Source organism: Drosophila nasuta, chromosome 2L, assembly GCF_023558535.2.
Source record: "Drosophila nasuta strain 15112-1781.00 chromosome 2L, ASM2355853v1, whole genome shotgun sequence".
Taxonomy (NCBI): domain Eukaryota; kingdom Metazoa; phylum Arthropoda; class Insecta; order Diptera; family Drosophilidae; genus Drosophila; species Drosophila nasuta.
The window spans coordinates 7,134,173-7,158,683 of record NC_083455.1 but is presented as its reverse complement, the minus strand read 5'-3'; the positions used below and the strand labels follow the sequence as shown (position 1 = coordinate 7,158,683).

At 35.5% G+C, this 24,511-nt stretch overlaps 1 protein-coding gene across 7 annotated transcripts in view; it reads left to right on the top strand.

Moving 5' to 3' along the window:
- Positions 1–24,511, top strand: part of LOC132783694 (neuronal acetylcholine receptor subunit alpha-7) — a 121,985-nt gene that overhangs the window by 73,217 nt on the left and 24,257 nt on the right. For 4 of the 7 annotated variants that reach the window (XM_060789025.1, XM_060789024.1, XM_060789028.1 and 1 more), the window contains exons 4-6: positions 10,434–10,573; positions 17,718–17,762; positions 22,079–22,188. In XM_060789025.1, the coding sequence (XP_060645008.1) occupies positions 10,434–10,573; positions 17,718–17,762; positions 22,079–22,188 (295 nt within the window). Of the gene's footprint in view, positions 1–10,433; positions 10,574–11,351; positions 11,397–17,717; positions 17,763–22,078; positions 22,189–24,511 lie in introns of all 7 variants that reach the window. The other 3 variants (XM_060789031.1, XM_060789026.1, XM_060789027.1) reach the window with 1 other exon arrangement.

Sequence of the window (24,511 nt, the reverse complement as noted above, 5' to 3'; positions counted from 1 at the left end):
ATTCGTAACTTGAGTCTGTCGCCAGCGTTGAGATTGAGATTGATAAATGCTGTGGCAAATGGAATATAAACTGTGAAGAATGTGCGACAGTTCTGGTTTGTAGTCTGACAAATTGAAAAGAACCACAGAGAACAATGCATTTACACTCGTGTCCTTCTCGACTGCTGCATACATATCTCTCTCTATCTCTCTTTCTCGTTCTCTTGCTCACTTTTTCTCCTTACGATACGTAAGCAATTGAAATCGTATTGCAACTGTCATTAATCAAGCTGCAACTTTGCCGCAAAACCGCACATGAAGTCGAATCGAGTTCGTGTCGAGTACGAGTAATTTGACCAATACGTATGAGTTGGCCAATTGAACGAATGTGGCAACGCACGTTGCATAGAAATATGATCTATGAACGCTAAGCTGTCAGACATTAGAGGCTTCCCTACTCCAGGCAGCAGCAAAAGCGAAAGCAATAGCAATCGCATTAAAGGTAACGCTTACAGACAGCTGCAATATGGCCAAGTCCCAAGTTTCGTGGGCTTAAAGGCATTGGCAAAGTTATGTGCACAATTTGTGCGCCTTTTCAGTAAATAAAAATGTCAAATTAATTTCAAGTGCTTAAGTGCACACACACACACACTCACACTGAGAAGAGAGCGAGAGGAGTCTGCAGAGAAAATGAGAATTTACTGAGCAGTCATTTAATCCAGCCTTTTAAGCCTGCTCGACTGGCTGGGACTGGAACTTGGATTGGGACTTGGATTGAGATTGGGAACGAGAACGAGAACAGGGCGAAACTAACTGGCAACATGTGGCATGCTCGAGTGACCACCAAAAATATGCTACACAATTGTTAACAGGCGCCTATGTATGTGTGTGTGTGTGTGTATGAGTCTTCGCTCTGTGTGTGTGCGACGACAAAAACGATTTCATTCATGAAAATTTTTACACAAAATTACATTTGCCAGCTTTAGCTCTATCTCTTTCTTTGGGGGTAACTAACTGCCACAGCGAAGAAGCCACTGTGCGCCAGCCATTTTCCCTAAATTACTCAGGAAATACCCTTCCCCCCCCTTAACACGCTCCTATTCACCGTTATTAGAGTATGTATGTATGAGTATGTGTGTGTATAATTTGCGTTGCCTTTTCATAAATAATGAAATGCTCTTTGGGTAGTATCTATGCCTCGACTGTGACTTTTGTTTTTCACATGTGGCAAACTTTATGACCAACGCATGGGCGCACACACACGCACACACACACACTCATATATAAAGCGACACAGATATAAACACCCGAGCCGGGCTCCAACGGAAGCCAACTTACTTTCCACACATGCCCACATCCGTTTGCACAAGTGGAATACAAATTTAATCTGTCGGTTTTCTGGGATTTCCTCATTTGTACCAGATTATAATCTCTACAGATCCCCACCACCGCCACCAAACCACCCCTCTCTCTTCCTTCTTCTCTCTCGCTTTAGTTTCCCTTCAGCTTTGCTATCAATAGGCGTACGTTTTGGTTTCGTTCACTTCAGACTCCAAAATGCCTAGGCACAAACGTTAATGAGTTGCTAAGTGTCTGCTTTGGGGTTGAGGGGGGATTCGGTGAGGGGCCGGCAACTGCAGTTGAACCTGCAAAAGGCATAGCAATTTGACTTAATGGCCAGTCGAAATCAGTTCACAACAATCCCATGCAAGCTCTGATTACCACATTTGCTCAAAGGGTTATTCGCAGCTGTTCAAATCGAAGATTGAAAGACATTTTCATTAGTCGCCAAAGCCAAAATATCAATTTCGCTGGTCAACGTTAAGTGCGATTTATGTGCGGACCTCACTAAACTAAAATATTGAATGTATATCTTCAATTTCCTGTTACGTCAATAAATTAAACAATCTATTAGTTAGCACTGCAATATTTGAGGGCCAGCCCTGAGAGCATTACACCGCCCTCGAGTTGTCGGCAAAGTTCTTAGTGCTCTGCTGCCAAAAGCAATTTGCAACATTGTTCGCATTCCGCCCGCCAGTTCGCCGGCAAGTTTCTCTGTGTGTATGTGCACAATCCACTTACGAGTGGAGCTTGGTGCTTGGAGCTTTGCACAACGATTTATAGACCTGCCCGTTGACTTCTAACATATGCATAATTTTTCAAGAGACTCGCATAGAAATCATATCATAAAATAAAATCACAAGTGCTTTTAATTTGTCCTAGTAAATGCGCAGCCCACGTCGAGGGAATACACAGACAGAGACAGAGACTCCCACACATACACACATACAATTCTCGTTACTTAGCGCACATTTAATTTTGTTACCAATACTTAGGCACTGCTGGGACACACACACACACACACACACACTCGAGCATACACAGATAAGTAGGTGGGTGGCATTTCCGCTTTGGGTTCTGAGACTTTAGCACAAGTTTTTTGGTGCGCAATAAAACTATGCCGAAATTTATATGGCTGCCATGCTTCAGTGGCTCCGCCAACTCTTCTGCACAGACTCATGAATAAATGGGCGTGGCACAAATGAAAGTATTGTACTTTGCGCCAAGTGTTTAATGATAATGAGCCCACAGCACCTCCTGCTAATGCTTATCATTGTCGTTAACAAAAATTATGACTCTTGCCACATTTGGTAAATGCACAAATTAATTCCAATTCATATTTATATATTAGTTTAATATTATAAATGTAGTTCCAATAATTCTTAGATTTTTAAAAGTGTTTTTGATATTTAATAAAATTAAAAAACAATTTCTATTGAGTATAAATTTTACTTTTATTATTTCTAGATTTGTATTTTATATATGTACCCATATTTAATGGTATAACAAATCAGTGACAAAATATACCTAATTATGGTTATTTACTACATTTGAAAGTGTAAAATTTAAAAATGCTTCCTTTTAATAAAATTTCAAATATATGTGAAGAAAGAGAATTGAAATATTTTATTTATTTTATTATATTAAATCTAGTATTTAATACTACATTCAAATAGACTAATCGATCTTAAAACATTTACTTTTTTAACTAACCGAAATTTCTAAAAAATTAACATGCTTTTAGTTTCTTTGAGTATTTTTTATTTAACAGTAACAATTAAAAAAGAATTTATTTATTACACTTGACATGCATACGATTCAATCTATACAAATATATTGTTGATCATATGTATATAATTGTTGGCACAGATTTTCTGTGCGTTGAACGTGCTTTAAGCAACATTGGCAATATTAAATTTTTGCGGTTGAAACGCAGCGCAAAATAATCGTTGGCATCGGTGATGGAAATTGAATTTGCGAGTGTTGAGCCAAAAACGCAAAAACCGCGAGTAAAATCTATGCACGCACACAATTCAAATACATGTGTATGTATATGTACAAATATCGAAATATATATATATGTATGTGGGGTGTATAGTGCATAGGCTATCTCATTCGCACACACACTGGAAAACACTTCAAAAGCAAACGTGTGTAAGCCACAACACATTTGAAATGCGTAAAGCGTTTTGCGCCAAAGGCGCAACTGTTGAAAGGACAGACGTGGAAATTATGCGGGGTAGTGTGGTGGCAGGAAAGGGAAGGGGAGAAGAGGGCTTGTCTATAGACCAAGGCGACGCCTAGCTAGTTGTCAGGCCATGGCTGGTTTTTAAGCCTTATAAATTAGCGGTTAGATTGAGCGTCATAAATCGTGCGATTAATTTTAAAGTGCACGTGCGTCCGCATGTTTATATAGGACAAAGATTTACGCTTTAAAACCTCTCGAAATTGAAAACAAAAACCGAACGAGAAGAAAAAAAGCTTTGCCAGCTCTAAGGCAAAGCCGTGACGAGGGACCAAATATGAAAGCGGTTGCCGCAGGTAGATGAGATGGGAAAGTAAGTACAACGCATGCCGCTAAAGCAAACGCAAAGTACGATGATTACAGAGATAGTTGCAAAAAAATGATGAGAGGAAATAGTGAAAGAAGGAAAAAGCAGAGCGAAAACAATTTCCAAAAGAATACAGAAATAATCAGAGGTGTAGCAAAAGAAGAACTTAAAGCTCAGCCTCAAAAGAAACAGCTTCGTAAAATTAATTAACTCCATGTTAGCAAATGGCTTCAGTATTAAATAGGGATTGAAAAAATCGTAATAAAAACGTTTGTTTGAAAAAATACTGCATGTAATTAAAGCATTCATTTCCATTGCACAGCAATAAGTTAAATTAATCTGCAACTTATCTTAATTAAGTTGACAGGCTTTGAAATAAAAGCTAAACTTAACAATCTGCACGACTATGAGATACACATTTTTAATAATACCAAATACCAAAAATATACCAAATAAATATGCCGGAAAATGAGTTAAATAAAATGATATAATTTACGTTACTTAACTTTAGCGGGTATAAAAACATACTTATAAACTTCTATAAAAATAACGACAATACATTCACATTTGTTTGCTTCTGACTCGAAATCTTAACACAGTGGAAAAATAAGTCAGTATTAAAGTTGTAGGATTTACTTGACAGCAAGTTTGTACGTTAAGAATAGAGGAATAAAATTCGTTGATGCAAAAGCAGGCCATAAAAAGTGTTGCATTCTCTTAGAGTGTCTCAATGATTTGCCTAAACGATGCCGTCTAAATTTATGTATCTAATTAAAATAAACGCATAAAAAATGCGCTCATGAATGCGTTGCATATAAAAAAAAAAAACACAGATGAGAGGAAGAGGCAACAAAAGTCTCTGCTGTATGTTTAGCGCTTCGCCTAACATCATGCCGCATAAATTTCGCTAGTCCCTGGCAAACTACTCCTGGGTCTATCCCCAGTCCTATATAGTCTCATTTGCCATGTGCCTGCGCCCGCTGCGTGCGTGGACGTGCTGGGGGCAATAGTGGCATAGGGGCGAAAGCACAATCTGTTTGTTTATGCTCCAGAGCTGCATTTTTATGTGCTGCCAGTTCGCCGACAACAGCAGGCCACTCCATCAGTCGACAGTCCATGCCACTGTATTCACTACACTGCTCGAAAAAGATCAGGGGAATACGTTAAAGAACTAATATAGAAATATATTGCATCACAATTCAAGAAGTTTTTCTTATATTTATGAGTTAAAATGAATTTAAATATCTTAAAATATTTTCACAATTTATTATTTCTATAGTTTGAAGTAAGTTAATAACTAAGGGCAAACAGATTGTAACTAATAAACAATTCAACAGGTGCTTGCAGCATTCTTAAATGCATTGAAGCTTCTTTTGCTGATTTAAAGATACGCACAAATTGTGCTATTTAGTTAATCATTGAATCTTAATGGCATTTAGGGCATTGAATTTGTCAATTTTGATTCACAATTGGGAGTACAGTGTGTGGCCATGTGAAGAAGGGGCTGCTGTAGCTTTAGCGTTGCCTTTTTTAATAAAATTAGCTCCGGCATTGGGTGCTTGTTTATGCAGCCAACAGTCGAGCGACCCCGAAGAGCAACCGGGCGGCTTCGCATGATGCACACACTTTTGGTTGCCTGCGTGGGCGAGTGTGTGAGTGTATAGCTATCTCTGCATATGTATATATATGTATACTGTATATATATATGTGTATGTGGCGTGTACTTGGCTGCTTATTATGCATGAATTTCAAATGAAGTCGCGAACGTGACACAAACTCATGACCGACCCCAAAAAGCGCCCTCTTCAACGCTAGGCTCTGTGACTTTCACAGTTTCCCCTCTTTTTACCGCTCGCCGCTTGTCTCGAGTTGTTGCTGTTATTCAACGTACGCGGCCTTTTTGCTGCCACGGCTAACACAAAATTTACACATTCGCATTACGATATGCATTTAATATGAAAGAGGATTGCGTATAAGACGCAGTCTCAACTCATCTTCAATTTTTGCCAAGAAGAAAACCAAATTGAAAAACACATAAAACTCTTTGCACTAAATGGTTACCCGAAATGAGAATCGACTATTCAAATGGAAATGGAAATGAAAATGGGCATAGAAGTTGGCATATTATGCGTACATGTCGAGAATTCTTTTTGTGTACTTCAACTAATAATGAAATTTGTACAGTTGGGTGTTGATTGTTTATGGCTCTTAAGTGGCCTCTACTTATGACCAAGGTCAGCATAATGAGACCTGACCTGACAATATGCGAAGGGATCTTGTAGTCATATTATGCAAACGACATTTCGGTTAGAATAGAAAATTAGATTCATTCCGTTGGCAATACTCGACTCATTTACTAACTCGATCTGGTTCAGAACTGGGTTAAAAAAACAAAATTGATTCGTAAAGAATACCTGCTTTATATGTGAAGTATATTTGATTAATATGTTGCAAAATTAAACCAAAATAATTAAAAACTAAGCTTAATTTATTTAAATTCTTGAAATATATAAAATTTGGTCTATAATAAAGCTTGAAAAATTCTCTGTTAACATAACACATGTTATGTGTTAAGTTCTCTTTTAGTTCACACTATGTGAAAATAAATCGCTATTTATATTTTCGTTCATCGTACAAATTGTTACCACCAAAATCTGCCTACGAAAGTAGCGAATTCATTAAAGTTGCATAATAATTTTCAGCCATAACCGTTGTTGAAATATACACAAAACTTTGCTGGCATTATGAATGCTTCAAAGCAGAATGCAAACTTTAGTTAAGAATTTCAAATGCAGAAATCAGTTCAATGTAGGTTGCAAACTTCCAAAGTTATAACTAGCTATTAATTTTTCTTATTCTATATTCCCCAAGATACTCACACACCTAAGTATGAAATGCAATTTATTAAACTAACTACTTTGGCATGCTAAAATAATGTAGAAGAAAGAGAAAAACACACGTAAAAATAATCTAACACTCTCTCCAAGCGGGAAGCACTTAGAGCTCAAGCAGCAAAACGAGGGAAGCAGCTCAAGAGGACGGCAGTACAACGGGAAAAGGGGGGTGTAGGAGACGTAGGGTAGCGGGGAGCACTCAAGTGGCGGCACACACTTCAAGGAGATATTTTCAACACTCTCTTCGACAGCAGCAACAAAACAGCAACAAGGACAATGGGCGCTAGGCATTTGCAACTTAATTGCAATGTGTGTAGGTGTAAGTATGTATCGCTATGTACGTATGTGTGTGTATGTAGATGTGCAGAGGTGTTGTTATGAGGCGTGGCATGGCCTTTGCATAATGCATAGACTAAACATACACACAAGCTCGTAATAATCATTTTGTCAGCTGCCTGCTTCGCGCTAATTGCAATTAAACAATAATGCGGAGAGTCCTGGCGCGAAAGAGACGGCAATAGCACTGTGCACGCGAGATAGAGTGATGGAGAAATTTTCGTGAAAAATTCGTTTAGAAAAGTGAAAATGATGCGTAATTGCGAGGACTAAGCAGCGCATGTCGTGCTTTTGACAGCAAAAGGCGTTTAATTAAATGTTAATAGCAACAGTAACGACAACAACAACAATAAAGGCTAGCAGACAATTAACAGCATCTTATTGTCATTGTTGTTGTTTAAGTCGCGTTTGTTGTGCTTCTATTTGCATATCATTAAGCCGAGAAATACACGCAATACAAACTGTCCTCTCTTTATCCCAGCCTCTGTCACTCTGTCTTTTCTCCTCTTACTTTCTCAGCGAGTGCATTATCAACACTTGTGTGTGACATGGGCGGGGCGGATCAAAGAGAGGCGTGGCGGACGTTTCTTTAATTGCCAACTGAAATTATCTTCAAATGACACCAAAAGCAAAAACTAATTTTCTGCGATAGACACTTTTCCTAGAAAGAAAACTGAAAAATAATTTTAATTGTCCTTTAAAAGCCATTTAGCTTTTAGGAACTTACTTTCAAAAGAAAAAGTGTTTACTATAGAACGAGTATTTCATGAAAATAAATAAATAAATTAAAACTAAAACTCATTTTAAAAACACATGAAACGAGTGGAAGTACATTGACATACACATCAAAATGTCTTCTTGGTATCTCCACAATTCTATGAGTTATCATGAATAATGTTAATATTTCTATTAATAGGTCCCAGAAAAATGAGTTTAGAATGCAACAAATCGTACGTAGTAAATGAAAACTAACTAATAAAAAAATCGTGACTATTTCAAAAACTGCAAAATATCATGATAAATGGGCTTCATGTATAATCTTAAAATATCTTGTAATGAAAGTTAGTTGTTTTTTGGAACTGTAAAAGTTGTTTTTTTCTTGATAGAAACTTGAATCTAAACTGATTTAGTTAATCCACAGACCTTTTTAAATTTCATATGTTATAAGCACACAAACACCAAGATCACTCAACTGTTTAGTTATGAGTTATCAAGTGAATTGCAACAAGAGCTATTATGCGCCATTAAGAACTCGGTACCGCACTTCAGTTTGACAACCACTAGCATTCAAGTAACCACTAAAAAGCAGTGGACAGTGTTTTATAACAGACCGTAAAACGGCTATGTCAAATATTTGAGGTGAGCAAAAAAAAAAATAACGAGGAGGAAACGTTGAGAATTTACGAGTTGAGGTGAGCTGAGGTGAGAAAAAAGATAGGATAGTACTATATAGCATGGGATAGGATAGGATGGAATAGGAGAGCACACGTTTACCTGGCACACGTCGGAAATTGACAACTCAATTGCGAAAACTATTTGCACGCAATTAGGCGAAATGACGGGCAGCAGCAACAGCAGAGCAGCGTGTCCCACAAGCTACTTAGCTCACGGCAAAGTTGTCAAGTAAAATAGAACCATAAAATGGAGGTATAACAAAGGGACTAAGGACAGCCACTAGCGGCGGACTCGAGAGTAAATATTGACCAGAAGCCAGGCCAGGACAGGCCAGGACATGCTAGGCTAGAAGAGAGCCTGTGACTGAGGGGAGGACGAGAGGTGTGTGGGGGCCTTGGGTGAATATGTTGGTCGAGCAGCTCATTCATAAATGCATTAGGGAGCTGTCAGGCTGTGCAATCGAATTCATGTTGGCATTAACTGTAAATTATGCAAGCCAGGACACAGGCCATGAATTTGACATGGCTCTGAGCCAACCACTTGGAACTGACCAACAGTCACCAACGACCGTCGACCACCGACCACCGATGAACCAAACTTGTCAAGGTGACTGTAAACGGATTCCTGTTTATTATATGAGTCATTAATATGCAGGCGTAGTATGTGAAGGACTCTCGATTTGGAGTCGAACAGCACTTAGTAAGTGACACTAATAATATTGTATATATGTGCATATACTATATTCTTAACTTATTTGAATTGCGTAGTCTTGAGTGAGCTGACCTAGTTACGTTCCGTGTGCTCTGATCAATTTGCCCTTGAGCGAATGTTGTGCAAACTTCTCTAGCTGCAGTTGTCCTTGCATTTCCAGTTGACATTTGGTCGCAGACACACACACACACACTTTCACGCCCTCACACAGGCCCTGTTCATGTGTGTATGTGTGTCTCATAGGTCACCCTTTTGCATGATTTAAAACTATTTAACTTCTTTTACTATTTCTTTTTGGCATTGCCCCGCTGCCTTCTACTGCCCTTCAGTTCTTTTGTTTTGCAACACTTTTTGACATTTGGCACTGTGATTTCCATTTTTGCACCTTTTATGCTGAGTGTTTTTACGAGTACGAAATGCTCTCAGCTTTTGCGTTCTTTTCTCTTCTTCTCCTTAAAAATTTATGAGTTTTTTAACCTTGCTGCAAATGGCACGAAAATTGCTGACAAACCCAAACGCTCCACCGGTTTTGTCCCTGTGCATATGTTAGTGCACGAGTGTGTCGGTGTGTATATTGTGCCAGTAAATTGTTAATTACTAGTGTGATGTGCATTGCATTTCAGTGGGCAGAAGCTGCTTTCAAGTGCTGCAACATTGTGCAGCAATGTTGTGACCATGTGGCGTATGCGCAATGTCTCACATATATTAATCGACACACGATTCGCATAATTTTATGAAGATTTTTCACTACTCAAATTCTTTCAGCTGAAGCAGATTTTATTTTATATATTGAAAAAAAATAAATTATTTTGCTTTATAAAAGTATATTTTTACACACAAATAAAAACAAATAATTGGCAATTGTCGGTGTGCAAAATGCAATCAAAAGCGGAATATGATTTATTTTCAAAGTGTAACGCATACCGTGATGCATGGAAAGCAATTCATTAATGTTGGCCTCACACATTGCGCATTCGCCCCGTATGATGGAAATGACACAGGCAATTAACTCGACTGCCAAAATGCGGCAACGTGGCGGCGAACCAAAAGATTTTTAATAGCTTTCTAATGAGCTGCCAATTACTGCGGCTCACTTACAAGTTGCATTTTTGGGGCAAATGTGCCGCAAATATAAATCAAAATTTGTCGAATTTTTTTTGTTGGTTTGTGCTAAGTTTGAAGCCACAACTAATTGCGTTCACACACGTTCTGGCTGTCATTACAGAAAGCTGTCAGGGACCACACGAGAAGCGCTTACTGAATCACCTGCTCTCCACATACAACACACTTGAGCGACCCGTTGCGAACGAATCGGAGCCACTGGAGGTTAAATTTGGACTGACGCTGCAGCAAATCATCGACGTGGTAAGTTCTGACATTGAAGAGGGACAAGCAAAAAGACAATCGAAATTGGTGGAGCATCTGCTCCACAAATATAATCAACTAAAACAAAATTATAATCACAAATTAATGAGAAAGTTTTGCGGAGTTTGTCTCTCCCATCGCGGCAATTTCTCTCCATAGAAATATATGTACTATATATATTCTGTAGTATAGGTCAAAAAAGATTCAGTTTTATGACCGCAAATTTGTGGTTAGCCTTGGTAAGTGACATGTACCCGTGGTTAAACTTCTATAGCAGCATCAACTGTTTACATATTTCAGGGTTTTCTATTTCAAATACGCGTTTGATTCTATTTTTTTTAGTCATCGCATTCACATATCAAAAGCAAGAACCACAAAGCATTTATAAATGTATTTGAAATTTTTGTTTATGTTTTTTACATTATAAAACGCAATTTCTGGCTATATAAAAAGTAGATGTCATGAAAGAATTTTTCTGGTTATTTATATTTAAATTGGAATATAGTAAATTCATATTTAATTTACACTACAAGACTGCTAGTGACAAGTATTTTAATGAAAAACCAATGTCAAATATCGTACTAAAAGAAAGTTGGTATTAAAAATTGGATAACACTAGGAAAACTACTCTTAATCGTGAAAGCAGTTTTTTAAAATTGTTAACGAAATAGTTGGAACACTCTAAGGGCACTCGAATTATAAATGAAATATTAAACCGTTGCAAAAGATCAAAATCGATATAACCGATTAAATTTACGAGTTCTTGCGTTTCTTATAGGACGAAAAGAATCAGATTCTGACCACAAATGCGTGGTTAAATTTGGTAAGTGACATGTACCAGCTGTCAAAATGTCTAGCACCTGTTTGTCTGTCATTTTTATTAACTGATAGGGCTTATCATTTACCATTACTTGCTTTCCTTTTTTAAACAATTTAACAATTTGCTTTCATTTATGTGTTCAAGTTTTGCCTCAACTCAAGAGCGACTAACAACTAACTTTAGATTGCAATAACCACAAGCATTTCTTTCATTTATTATTTTACTGGGAGCTCCTTTATCCAATATGTGTTGTCTCGATATGTGTGTGAAAAATAATATTTACATAAAAATTACAATTTATTTTTGCTGTGAAACACCAATTTTTTGTTACTATAAAATCTCTGCAAACGGAAATCACTTTATTAATAAACAAAATTGAATTAAATAAGCAAATACAATTTTAAAAAGTGAGATAATCCCATATAAGTTAAAAGCCAGCGTTAACATGACGTTAGTGCGTTATCCCTATCTATCAGAATCCCAAAAGTTTTATGATTTATACATTTCTATTTGACCTGAACCAGAACAAGGGCTTCTAGCTCGTTGTAACTGTTTGACGTATGGGCAAGGGATGTGTTATTGCTAAATTGGCATAAATTGCCCGGCATAAGCATAAACAAATAAATCAACAGAGCTAAAATAGCACTGCCAGACTAGCAAATACCCAGCTATTAAAAAAATATAAATAATTTTATTAAGCACTTCTGCTTTTAAGCGCTTCTATCACCTCAAGTTTAATGGCATCTTCTGTGCACAGGGTATAACCGAAGCACATAAATAATATTAATGTAGAGCAACAAATTGAACGCTTTGTTTGTAGCGCACCTGAAGCTGGGGGCATTGATCAAAAAACCCTTTTCAATATAATTAATAGCGCTATTGCCACGCCAGATTTATGACAGCAAAAACAATGTGAAATGTTGCCAAAACTGAAATCTAACTAATTGTTGTAAAATAAAGCATAAAACCAAAAAATAGCAAAACAAAAAACGTTTAAACACACATTTTAAACAAGCACAAAAAGCGATTTTTTATAATAAACAAATTTTTAGCAGCGTGTCTAGGCGTTTTGTCGTTGTCTGTGTGTGATTTATAGCAGTTTACATATATAAATACATAACAATTACTTATATATAGTATGTATGTATGTATATATGTATTTTATAATTTTCATAAATGTTTTGCGTGCGCATTTTTTACCACACGTTTTGTGACACATATTAAATTTACACATTAAAAATCTAATTAATTTAAATGACAGCTCGATAAAAACAAGAAACGGAATGCGCTTAAATTGTTGTGAATATGTGACAAAAACACGCTAAACATGATTGTCACAAACAAAAAACATCGTGAAATTTTATAATATTAGTTTCAATTATTTTTCAAGCAAATATTTAAAGTCAATCAATTTATATCAGCACATGGAAAGATTGTCACACAAATTTGTATCGTATCGTATCGCATCATAAAGTCCTGAAAGTCCAGTGAACAATAACAAACAACTGGTGTTAAGCGCATTAGACACAAATTAAAGCAAACATTAATATGCATTTAATTAAAACTAATTAACATAAATATTATTCTTAACTCGATGTTCATTTTATTTACCTCGTGAGTTTCTCTAGACGACTTTTCATTTTCATGTTTAACCGCAACCCCCTTCTTTTGAAGTGTGTGTGAGTCGATGAGTGTGTGTGTGAGAGAGTGTGTGTTTGATGTGTGATTACCTCAACTAATTACACGAGTATCTATTACAGATTATGTTTAAATAACTTTAATTAGTGCTGGGTACATGTCATAAAACGTTTTCAACAGCTGAACTAAATGCCAATAAACATGAAAGCAAAATCAATAAGAACAGCTCAATTCGGCAAGCCGAATATTTCATGTCCTTGCAGATAAGTCGAAAAATGCACATCTGCAGGGATATCATAAATCCGAAACTAAAAAAAACAAAAGCAATAACAACATTAGTGGCATGCATGTTGTTTAAATAAATAGGCATTTAAATAAACAAAAATAAAAACCATAGCTGTTCTAATTGTATACCTAAATATATTAATAATTTGTACACATTTCTAAACATCAATAAATCAATAACAAAACTACAAAACCCGACCGAGCACATTGGCTTTAATGTATGTCGAATCGCATTGGTGTACGAGTAATGTTAATTAAAGCATTCTAATTGATTATTTATGACTTAGTGCATTTCAAGAATATTTTCATTTAGATAATCAACAATTTGATTTATGCAACGTTTCGCAATTGATAGATAGACTGACAAAACCACAGAGTTTGTTGATTTGCAAACCACATAAATTATGCAACCCATCGACTGCAGCTTTATGAATTTTAGCCATGACATTTACAACTTTCCCCGGCCACGTTGTCAATTACGCTAATTAGTTTACTAATAATTAATAGCTGGCACACATGCTCCTCTGATAAATAGTTGCTATTGCCATACATCAAAAACGAACAGCCATAATTTTCACTGTCGACTTACACCTTCGCAATTACTAAGAAAATGGCAAAAAGAGAATCCTATCTATATATAACAAATAAGAAAGCTGTGAGACTGTGAGATACCCTCAAAAATACTGACATAAAGTGAAGGTTATATGATATTTGGTATATCGATGAGGTACTACCAGATTGTTAGCCAATAATATAACTCTATCTCTTATAGTCTCTGAGAGCTTGGTGTAGACAGACGGACATGGCTATATCGTCTCGGCTGTACAGGAATATATTATATATATGTACTTATGGCCTCATTCTGTTATACAATGTTATAATACCCATAGGGGAGCAGGGCATAAAAAGTTCTTGATTACAGAATAAATACTTAACCAGACATTGAAAAGTGATTTATTACAAAATTGATATCTGCAATATTAAGTTTTGTCCATCACTGTTCAGCTTTAAACCAGCTTTATATTTCTCAGTATTCGCCTTTATTGCTACTAATTTGACTAGTTCAACGCACATGTTAAACTTTACCTGTGCAAAAAACTAGAGCCAACAAGCATTACAAGTGTCCATGGTGTGGTAACATGCTCACCAGTTACCAAGGTTTTTTGGTTCGAAATTCATTTTTGTTTTTTGCACATGTTGATGGTGATGACAATGATGCTGATGCTGATGCTGATGGTGATGGTCCTTTTAGCATTGATGGCCCCGGCATGTCAGTCAGAGTTTGCTGGGAATGCAACCAGACACCAGGCAGATGCAAAATGCCATTCACAAAATTACCAGGCATTCGGGAGGCGGTACGTGACATTAAAATGCACACTGTGGCAGCATAAAAGTTAAGAAATAAAGTCATTAGCATTTTTCGGCTAACACCACAAAGTTAGTCTGTGGTGTCGCACATCGTAGTAATGACATCTCCAGGTTGCAACCACCCAAAAACAAGGCAAACATCTCATCGACACAACCACACAAAAGCCCAGCCAAATGACTGGCCATAGAAATGTGTCGAAAGGAAATGTCTAAAGGGTTCAGTGTGAATGCTAACAATGCAATTGAAAGACCCCTGAAGTGCAACAGCTACTCGAAAAGGTGCTTGAAGTGCTAATAACAGCTCGTTAGGCTTAAGCTTAGAGCCAAAATAGTTCAAGGGAATGTAATGAATCGACAGCCAGTTTAATATACGTTTTATTCACTTGAATTGGAATTGATTTCAATCTTAACAGATTTACTACATGTACGTTCACCTAATATTAAGCACATGTATGTTTTAAATAGCTGCAATATTCAATTAATGAATGAATAAATTCTGTAGTCATTACATTAAGCTGTACACTTAATTTCAAATTTATAGCTGAACATTTTGTCGTCGAACCAAATTGCGTGTACTTATCACACACTTATTTGTCTCGGCATTAACAAAAGAGCGAGGACACAGATCGAGGTTGGTGGTGGCAAACAACAGGAGGACACATATGGCGGAGCTAACAAACTTTGTCCTTGAACACAGTCGAGACATATGCATGAGAGAGTAAACCCCATTTAGAGCAAGTTGCCTGGAACATTTATCATAAAAGTCGCCGTCTATATGTTTTGACTGTGATCTTGGTGGGAGGTGGGGGAAGGGGGGCAAAATCAAGGATAACACTGGGACAAAAGGACAACAACGGCAATTGTTGGCTCATTAGAAACTCATTTAAAAACAATTTGGCACGTTAATGCAAAATAAATCTATAAGCTTATGCAGGCAATGGCAATGGCAATGGCAACGTGCTCGATGATTCTCTGGCTCCGCAACAACTTTCACTATGCTGTCACATACTATATTATTAGGTATATACTTGTATAATACAGTATATACTAACAAGTATATACGTAAGCTTATAAATATTATGCGATTAAACGACGTGGCTGCAAAATGAGAGCATTTAATGCAAATGTCATTTGTTGCAAATGATGCCTTTAACTTTTTCAAGTGTCTCGCTAAAAATGTGAGCCGAAGTCTGAATACACTTGCTGGCATTATGATAAAAATGTGAGTGTATTGAATGAATGTATCCCGCATTCTTAATATTCAGTAAACCAATTTTGTGCTGAAGATCGTATAATAAAATGACGCATTAGCTTATCAAATGATAATGCCCACATTCAAAAAGTGTATCTGCCACAGCAAAAAGAATCAGGCAAAAATGTCATTAGTATGCGTTGGTGTTGACGTTGTCGACATTTCCAAAAACGTAGCAAGACGTGTCCCAGCTTTAGTCCCAACTCCGAAACTGAATGTTCTGCTCTCTCTCTCTCTCTCTTTTTTGCTGTGTGTCTCTCACTTGAAAAGGGGAATGCAGAGTACGCCAGGCGGAAGTGCGCTTAGCAAACAGCCTGTCATAAACATGAAATTTGCACAAAACCGCCATTTTTATAAGGTGTCAACAGCAAATATCACATATCACATGCACATATATAGACGTTATGGCATTTGATGTCGAAAGGAAGTTGCCACATATTGGCTTACCCAAAACGTTAAGTGGCTCAAAACTGAGTAGGGAATACCTCCTACCCCTCTCTCCACTCTTCCCAACACCGTCTGCTTCTCGTTTCCTCTTGTGCATATCATTACGGTGCGGGGGCGAAAAGCGTTACCCAGTTACCCCTCATGTATCTTTTAATGGCTCAAGTCGTTACTGCAGCTGCTGTCAGACACTAACTGGGCCAAGTTGTTTTGGGCTCGACAACGATTTTCTCGCATCAGCATCAGCATCAGACTCAGCTTCTGGGTCTGTGTCTGTTTTTGTTTTCGTGCCTGTTTTTGTTTACACTGGCAAGTTATTAATGACAAAGTCACCTCAACATTTTGGCTTTCATATGCAGATGTGAGGCAAGTCGATCGAATCTGTAAATCTGGCATGAGGTAACTTCATCTGCATTACAAACGACAATTGCCGGAACCACCTTGAACCAGAAGAAAGAAGCACACACATTAAATATCTATCACACAGATGACTCTATGACTGACAGACTGTCTGACTGTCTGTCCGTCCCTTTGTCTGCCTCTTAGTCCATCTATCTGTGTGACTGACAATAGGCCAGCATGAAATATCTTTAATTAAAATTTGTATAAAGATAAATGGGTTTTGATACCTAGTTCAAAAGTTTTTATTGCACAGACATGCCCACATCGGATAAAATGCTAAGCAAATTGGCACATTGAACATACTATCAAAAAGGACACTGTCTCTCCAGCTAAGCATGTCCTTTCATACACACAGATGTGTGTGTGCATGCCTACCAGCAGATTAAAATTTCCTATTGAATTTTCTCTTTCATGACAAGGACATGCAGCTGGACCAAAGACAACTTTCTTGCCAGCTTTGTGTGTGCGCTAACAAAAGTTTTGATAGCATTTCCGTTTCGCTCTTTGCGCCATTTGATTAGGACTTTTTGTCTGCGACAAGCTAATTACAATTTCTATATATATACAAAGAAAAGCATAATATTAATATAGACATATTAAATATCACCTCGTCCAATCTTAACAATGTAAAAGCCAAGTTCCATACATTAAAGCTAAATCGTTCGAAGTTGAAGGCTTTAAAAACGCCATAAATACAAACTTTATAAATATAACAGAAAAAGTACACTCAAAAAAAATCTCTTGTAAACTCATAAAACAAATATATATAAAAACTTTCTATTATCATGCTCTGCTCTTTTTTACTTTTCACTTTAATTACCTTAAATATTTCTTTATTGCTTTGTTTCCATTTATTATTTGTTTTTGTTTTAATTATTTTCAATTGTTTTGTTTTTGTGATTATGTAAAACAAATTTTATAAAATGCGTTTGTAGGACGAGAAAAATCAACTACTTATAACGAATCTTTGGCTTTCGTTGGTAAGTTTCAACTTAAACTGAAAAGTCATCTAAACATAAAACCTTAAATATAGCTATATATACATATATATATTAAATAATTCATATGTGCTTTAAAATATCATATCATAAATAGTTTAAGAAACCATTTATTAGCTATGCCAGCGGCTTACCATCATCAATTAAGCCTCTCCTAGTTCGTAGTTAGTTTTGCCGCTTCGTATAGCTAAATAAATGTGTTTTGCCTGCTCGTAATTTATGCACACACACTTGGGCCATATCTATACTAAGAGTTGTTCGAAGTACCGTTCAATGTCTTCTACAACTATCCCAATCATAAGGAAAATTCCTTTGATAATTCAAAATTGATTGTGAAATGCATTCATTCGAGAGATTCAAACATTCCTCCCGTATTTCTATATACATGTGTCTAGTATCCATTGCTATTGTAAAGTATTCAATACTCACTATCTCTCTTTCTCCCTCTTTCTCTCATTCTAAAATTTTCTCTCTCTCTCTCTCAACTTCTCTCTGTTTTCCCTGAATTAAGAGACAACTCATTAGTTTGATTGCGTGGCTTATGACGTGTGTGATAAATTATTTAAACATCACACTTTAAATATGATTGAGTTAAATCCAAATATCTATTTAAATCAATGCGCTTTATTAAATTCTCTACATTATACACATATTATCCAACAACAAATAAAACAATAACAACTACAACAAATACATTTTTAACTATTTATCTAGCTAAAGCATAATGCAGTTTGATTTCCTTTCAACAAATCTCTTCTATTATTAGTTTTATATACTTAAATTTTTCCGTAGCAAACGCTTTTCCAATAGTTTTCTTTATTCGATTTGAGTTTTAGCTTTCAACTGGGGAATACTTAGTACGATATTCATTTCGTTTACCGACCTTTTTTCGCATTTATTAAGAGCAACTAAAAGTCAACACATAAACAATGCCAAACAACAAAAACCAAAACCAAAACTCTAAACAGCAGCAACAAACAAACAACAGTTGAACAATGCAACAATCAAACACCAATTCTGCATGATTTAAACAATAATTTAAATTGCATCGTGCGATAAGCCCAGAAAATTCCATTATATCACTCTCTCTATATATACTATCTCGCATGATTTATGTGTTTTATGATATGATTTTTTCTGTGTTAGTTGAGTATACATAAATATGCATTTTTGTATTTGCGCATTTAAGAGTATCATAAATATTGATGAAGATTTCATGTTCTTACTGTTGATTGATTGCAAAACGAAACTATTCTGCACACTATAATTTCGATTAGCTAATTGCACAGCGACAAGTTTTATCAACAAATAAAAATACCTTCATATTATTTGACTTTGCGTAATATTAAAAAATAAGTAAAGTACCTGCGAGCCACTTTGAATAGCAGGAAAACCGTGCGGTATTTTTCCTAAAATATACCAAACTGATATATCAGGCTGTCATTAGTATATTGATATAGGACTACATTTCAAATATACCATAAAATATAAAATATAATACCCTTAAAGACTTTATATAGATAATAAGTCAGAAAAACGGAAAGAGATGCATGCTAAACAACAAATTTTGTATGCCTTCACTTAGGGTATTCAGAAAAAATTGTGCTATAAGCCGTTGTAAATATGCACATTATTGAACGGATGCGTTGAAAGGGAGAAGGATATTTTACATGATTTTTTCATGGAATTACGGTACTTATATTTGGCATTGGGCTTGTTCAGCACTCGTCAAGTCCCCGTCAATTTGCGAAATTAATTAAATTATTTATTTAACACATCGATTCGATCGGACTCACCCTGGTTCTGGTCCTATCACCCTTCTCTCTCTTATCGCCAGGGTTAACCCATAATACGCCTGTAGTGATGATTGTATAGAAACCAATCGCATATGTTGCACGCTCGCCGAATGTTGCCTGCGGCATTGAAGTACATATGTATGTACATATGTACATAATTTGTAATTTTCGATTTGGCAATTGCAAAACCCCAAAATGTGATTCGAACAACATTTTGTGTTGTTTTAAGCATCCGATTGCCAATTTGATTGATGGCTTGATACGTCATTTATAAACTGACAGCCTGAAATGTACTCAAAATGTTTGTCAATTCACGACTCGAGCAGCAATTGTAATTTAAATATCGCAACTGAAGGACAGACTAGTATAATGGATACTATGATTACACTGCCTGCCAAATGTGTTCCCACACATTTTCGATAAGGAGTTGAAAGGCGTTCGTTTTGATGGTTCCATCAGCAAATCTGACATCTTACAAAACAAACACTTGTGCTGCCTCTTGAACTACTAATTTAGTATTTACACACAGAAACTATAAGAAAGGAATGTAAATTTAACAGAAACAATTTGAAGCAAATACCTATTTAATGATATTCATTAGACTGATAAAGATAAAGTTTTTCAAAATATAATAAAAATAAATTAAAATTTATAAACAGCTTATAAAATGGATAGTAGAAATACTTAAGTAAAAAAACTCAAAAAATATGTTTCTTAAAAAAACTTAAGCAAATTTGTTGAAGATATACAAGGTATACAAGATTATTACATAAATAATTTTAATATATAAGCAGATTGGAAAAGGCAAATTTAATAGTTAACATATAAAGTGAATTAAAAACTCCGTATTATGCAAAATATATTTCTTAGGAAATGGAAAGAAAAACTGAAGTGATTAAATACATAAATGAACAAATCCCATAAATTCTATAGGAATTTAGCAAGATTTGCATTTAGAAAATACGCTACTAACAAATATTAATATATTTGATGCTTTGAAAAAGCATATCAATATGTTTACTTTTAAAATGAAACATGGAGAACTCTCAGTAGAAAACCCAGAATTATAGAACATATATTTCTTGACAAAATTTAAAGAAAACTTAAATGCTAAAATGAATAAATGAACAACACTCATTAACGCTATGGAAATTTAACAACACATAAATCTCAACAATAAAAGAGAAGTCAGAAGTCTTAATTCAGATGAAAATAATTTCCAAGAATATTTTCAGTTTAAAATCAGTTAGTGCAAACACACAATGGCCTGCAATAAAATCCCAGCTAGAATTGGGAACGTAAAACTACTCGGAAAAACTAATTGCCGCATTGCGAATGACACGAAACGCTCGGGCTGGTCCATGGCCCGGCCACAAAAATGCATGGAAGAAAGGGACCAGAACCTGGTCGGTCATATATATTTCGACGTTCTGTGTTGTGTGTGTTCTGTGTGTACCGTCATCTGTTTTTACAGCTGTCATAAAACCACACCACAATAACAGACCTAAAGTAGAAAGTTTTAAAGCAAAGCCAGTGATATGTATAATTTAATGCAATGCCATGGCATGTAATTAAATTTTTTGTGATTTAAAAAGGGATCTGTTGCATAAAGGCAGCGAGAGACAATTGCTTGCTCTAAAAATGCCACAAATGTGTGTAAATTATAAAGCAACAACCGACGAGCGACGCAAAAGCAGCAGCAGCAACAGAAGGAGAAAAAGCAGCAACAACAAATGTAATAACTAAGAAGAGCAACTATAGGAAAAGTATAGGAAAACTAGTGGAAAACTTTGCCGCTTTTATGACAAGAACCACTTGTAGGCCACGCCGCAAAACGCAAAGCGCGAGTTGCAAGTTGTGTGTGGCAGCAACAACAACAATAACGAGAACAACAAGCAGACCGACAACCGCAAAATGACACAAAGCACTGCCACTGAGCCTGGGAACTAGTCCTCACTATGACTGTGTGCAGCAGTCCTGGGGCACAGATAGAGAGACACAAGTCAGGATGGGACAGGACAGGATCAGGCAGTCGCGGTCTCGCACTCGCACTCGCCCTCGGTTCACAATGGCAAAACGGCAAACGAAATGTTGATAAAACTTGTCATGTGCTCGGTGTCTGTATGTGTGTGTGTGTGTGTGTGTACGAGTGTGCGGGGCCAAATGCAAGAACTTAACTTCAATTTATTGTCAACTAGTTGTGTAATGCGAATGTTTGTTAGATTTAAGCGCAACAGCGTGCCATTCAACTTAACAGAGACTTAACATAGTGTTAACATAGTTTCATTGCATGTTTGTGCCTGTGCTCAGCATAATATTATATCGTAAATGTCGCATGCATAGTCGAACTTAGTTTCTCCCATTTCTTTTTCCAACAAAAACACTTTCTTGTCATATCACGTCGCTTTATGATTTCTTTTATATAGTCATATTCTGTTGTACTAGAATGTAAACTGTTAACATTTTATGTGGTTACTAAAACATGTTTGATGTGTGATATAGGAATGGAACGACTACAATCTGCGCTGGAATGAAACAGAATATGGCGGCGTCAAGGATCTCCGCATCACGCCCAACAAACTGTGGAAGCCCGATGTGCTCATGTACAATAGGTAAGTGCCCCAAGTATCCAACTCAGCCCAGCCCAGGAGGTTCTGGCTAAACTACAACTGACTAACCAAATAACGAATAAGCGATAAACCGACCGAAAATCGATAATTTGATGTTACAAAAATAATCTTGATAGTGCGCTACGTAGCCAGAACTTATAGCAGTCATATATCATTACCTCTGCTATATAGGTATAAAGCCCCTAATAAACCACATATTCTATATATATAATATCGATAATCGATGGTAAGTTTGCAGTTGTACATCAGCATTACATATATTAATACATTTATGATTATCAAGCCAGAATATACTAGTTGAGTCATGTAACCTATCTTATAAAATATTTCCGTTCTAGCGTTAAAATTTTCAGTTTCGAGCTATGTAATATTATAATATATTATATCGATTACGTAGTTGGTTAGTGCACTTTAGTTTATTAAACGAAACGCTTCTTGCGTTTCTTAGCTAGTTTTATTTGTAATGTATAGTCCATTGATTGCTCAGCTCAAGTTTTATTTTGTTTTGTTTTAAAATGTTTTTTATCGGAGTACAGGAGCTTACAAAATCGGAATTGAAAATGAACCAAAAAAAATTTGTATAATATCTCCATTACTCCAGAATTAAAATGCAGTTAAAATATTATTTGTAACTTTAGCTGAATATGTTTCAAGTTTCGTTATCATTTCCCATTCGATTTGCAAAAGCAAATACCCAAAACGAGTTAAGCTACTGTATTAACTTTTTACATATATATGACATATTATAAGCGTATCATAATCCACTCGCTATTGTTTGTGTGTCTACTATATTATAAAAAAAAAAGCAAAGCTGAAACTTAAACATAACGACTATGTTTTTGTTTTAGTTAGTTCTTTGTATTTGTATTTCAATGTTACCCAAATTTTTGATTTGCTTTCAATGTTTATGTTGAACAAACGACTAAAAAAATTAACCCAAATAGAAAAACAAAAATCTTCAACCTAAATATGTCTAAAACCAAAAAAAAAAATACATACATATGTTGTTTACTTCAAATAAGAGTAGTTTACACGCAGTGGTGTTCTAGTGGGACTGTACATTGTCAGCTTGCCGTTGATGTGGGCCTCACATTGTAATTGGATTCGTAATGCTAACCGAACGTACATATAAACCGTAATATCTAATATAAACTAATAACAGCTTAACAGCCAAGCAGCTAAACACAGCTCAATTAAAAAGCCTAAATAATATCTCAGTCTAAACTCCATGAACTTAAACACTTTGTTTAACCAGAATATTATGCAAGTAGTTTGTTCGAAACAATTTGAAAAAACAAAAACGAAACTAAAAAAGCAATACGAAAAGTTAAGAATCATTTTATTATAAATACATATATATCGATAGATTCATCATACCTGAACAGATCGTACAACCTATATAAAACTATAACAACTAGTACTTACATATAGTATATCTAACTCATGTGGTCTGTATAGTCAATGCATATGTAGAATATTGTTTGCTCTTTTTGTACTTACTATTTCCGAACAAAAGACAATAACCAACATAAGAGATTGTTCAACAATATGCTGGTGTAATATTTCTGGTTAGACGTTCAGTACTTGAATTTATTTAGCCATCAATCAAATTTACAACAACAATGTAATTCTCCTATTTGTTGTAGCTTGCAAAAAAAAAAAATTGAAAAAAAAAATATGAAGGCAAAATAGATTTTCAAGTATTGTGCATGAGAAATCAAATCCCTCGTACTAAACAACAATTAAATAAAACTCATATATAAATAATACCAATGAAAAATTCAAAACCAAAAAACCAAAAAAAGTTAAACCTAATACCCAAACGTGCCGCAACAAAGCGAAAACAAAATCTCGACTTTGTTGGCACCTCTAAAAACTAAAATCCCAAAACATTTTGTTAATTGCTAACCCACATCCTACACATCACATATACATACACACACATACACCACAAAATTAATTAAATGTATTAACTAAATTTTTAAAAATATTTTTAAAAATTTTTTTTATACATATTTATGTAAGTGATATGTGAATTATATTTTTCATCATATTAGTTAGACTAAACACAACTCAAAAGCTCTAAATGTCAAATCTATGAACTCATTCGTTATTTACTACAATAAGTAAAGTATAGCACAAGTCATGTATATCAATTGCGTAAATAGAAATCATGTTTTTCAGAATTGAAAATAAGCTTTTAAAAAAATTATTGTACTAAAGTTTAAACTCTTGTTCTCGGTTAACCGGGAATTTAATGTGCTTTCCAAAAAAATGTGTCTATTGAATTATCTTCGTAATTTAT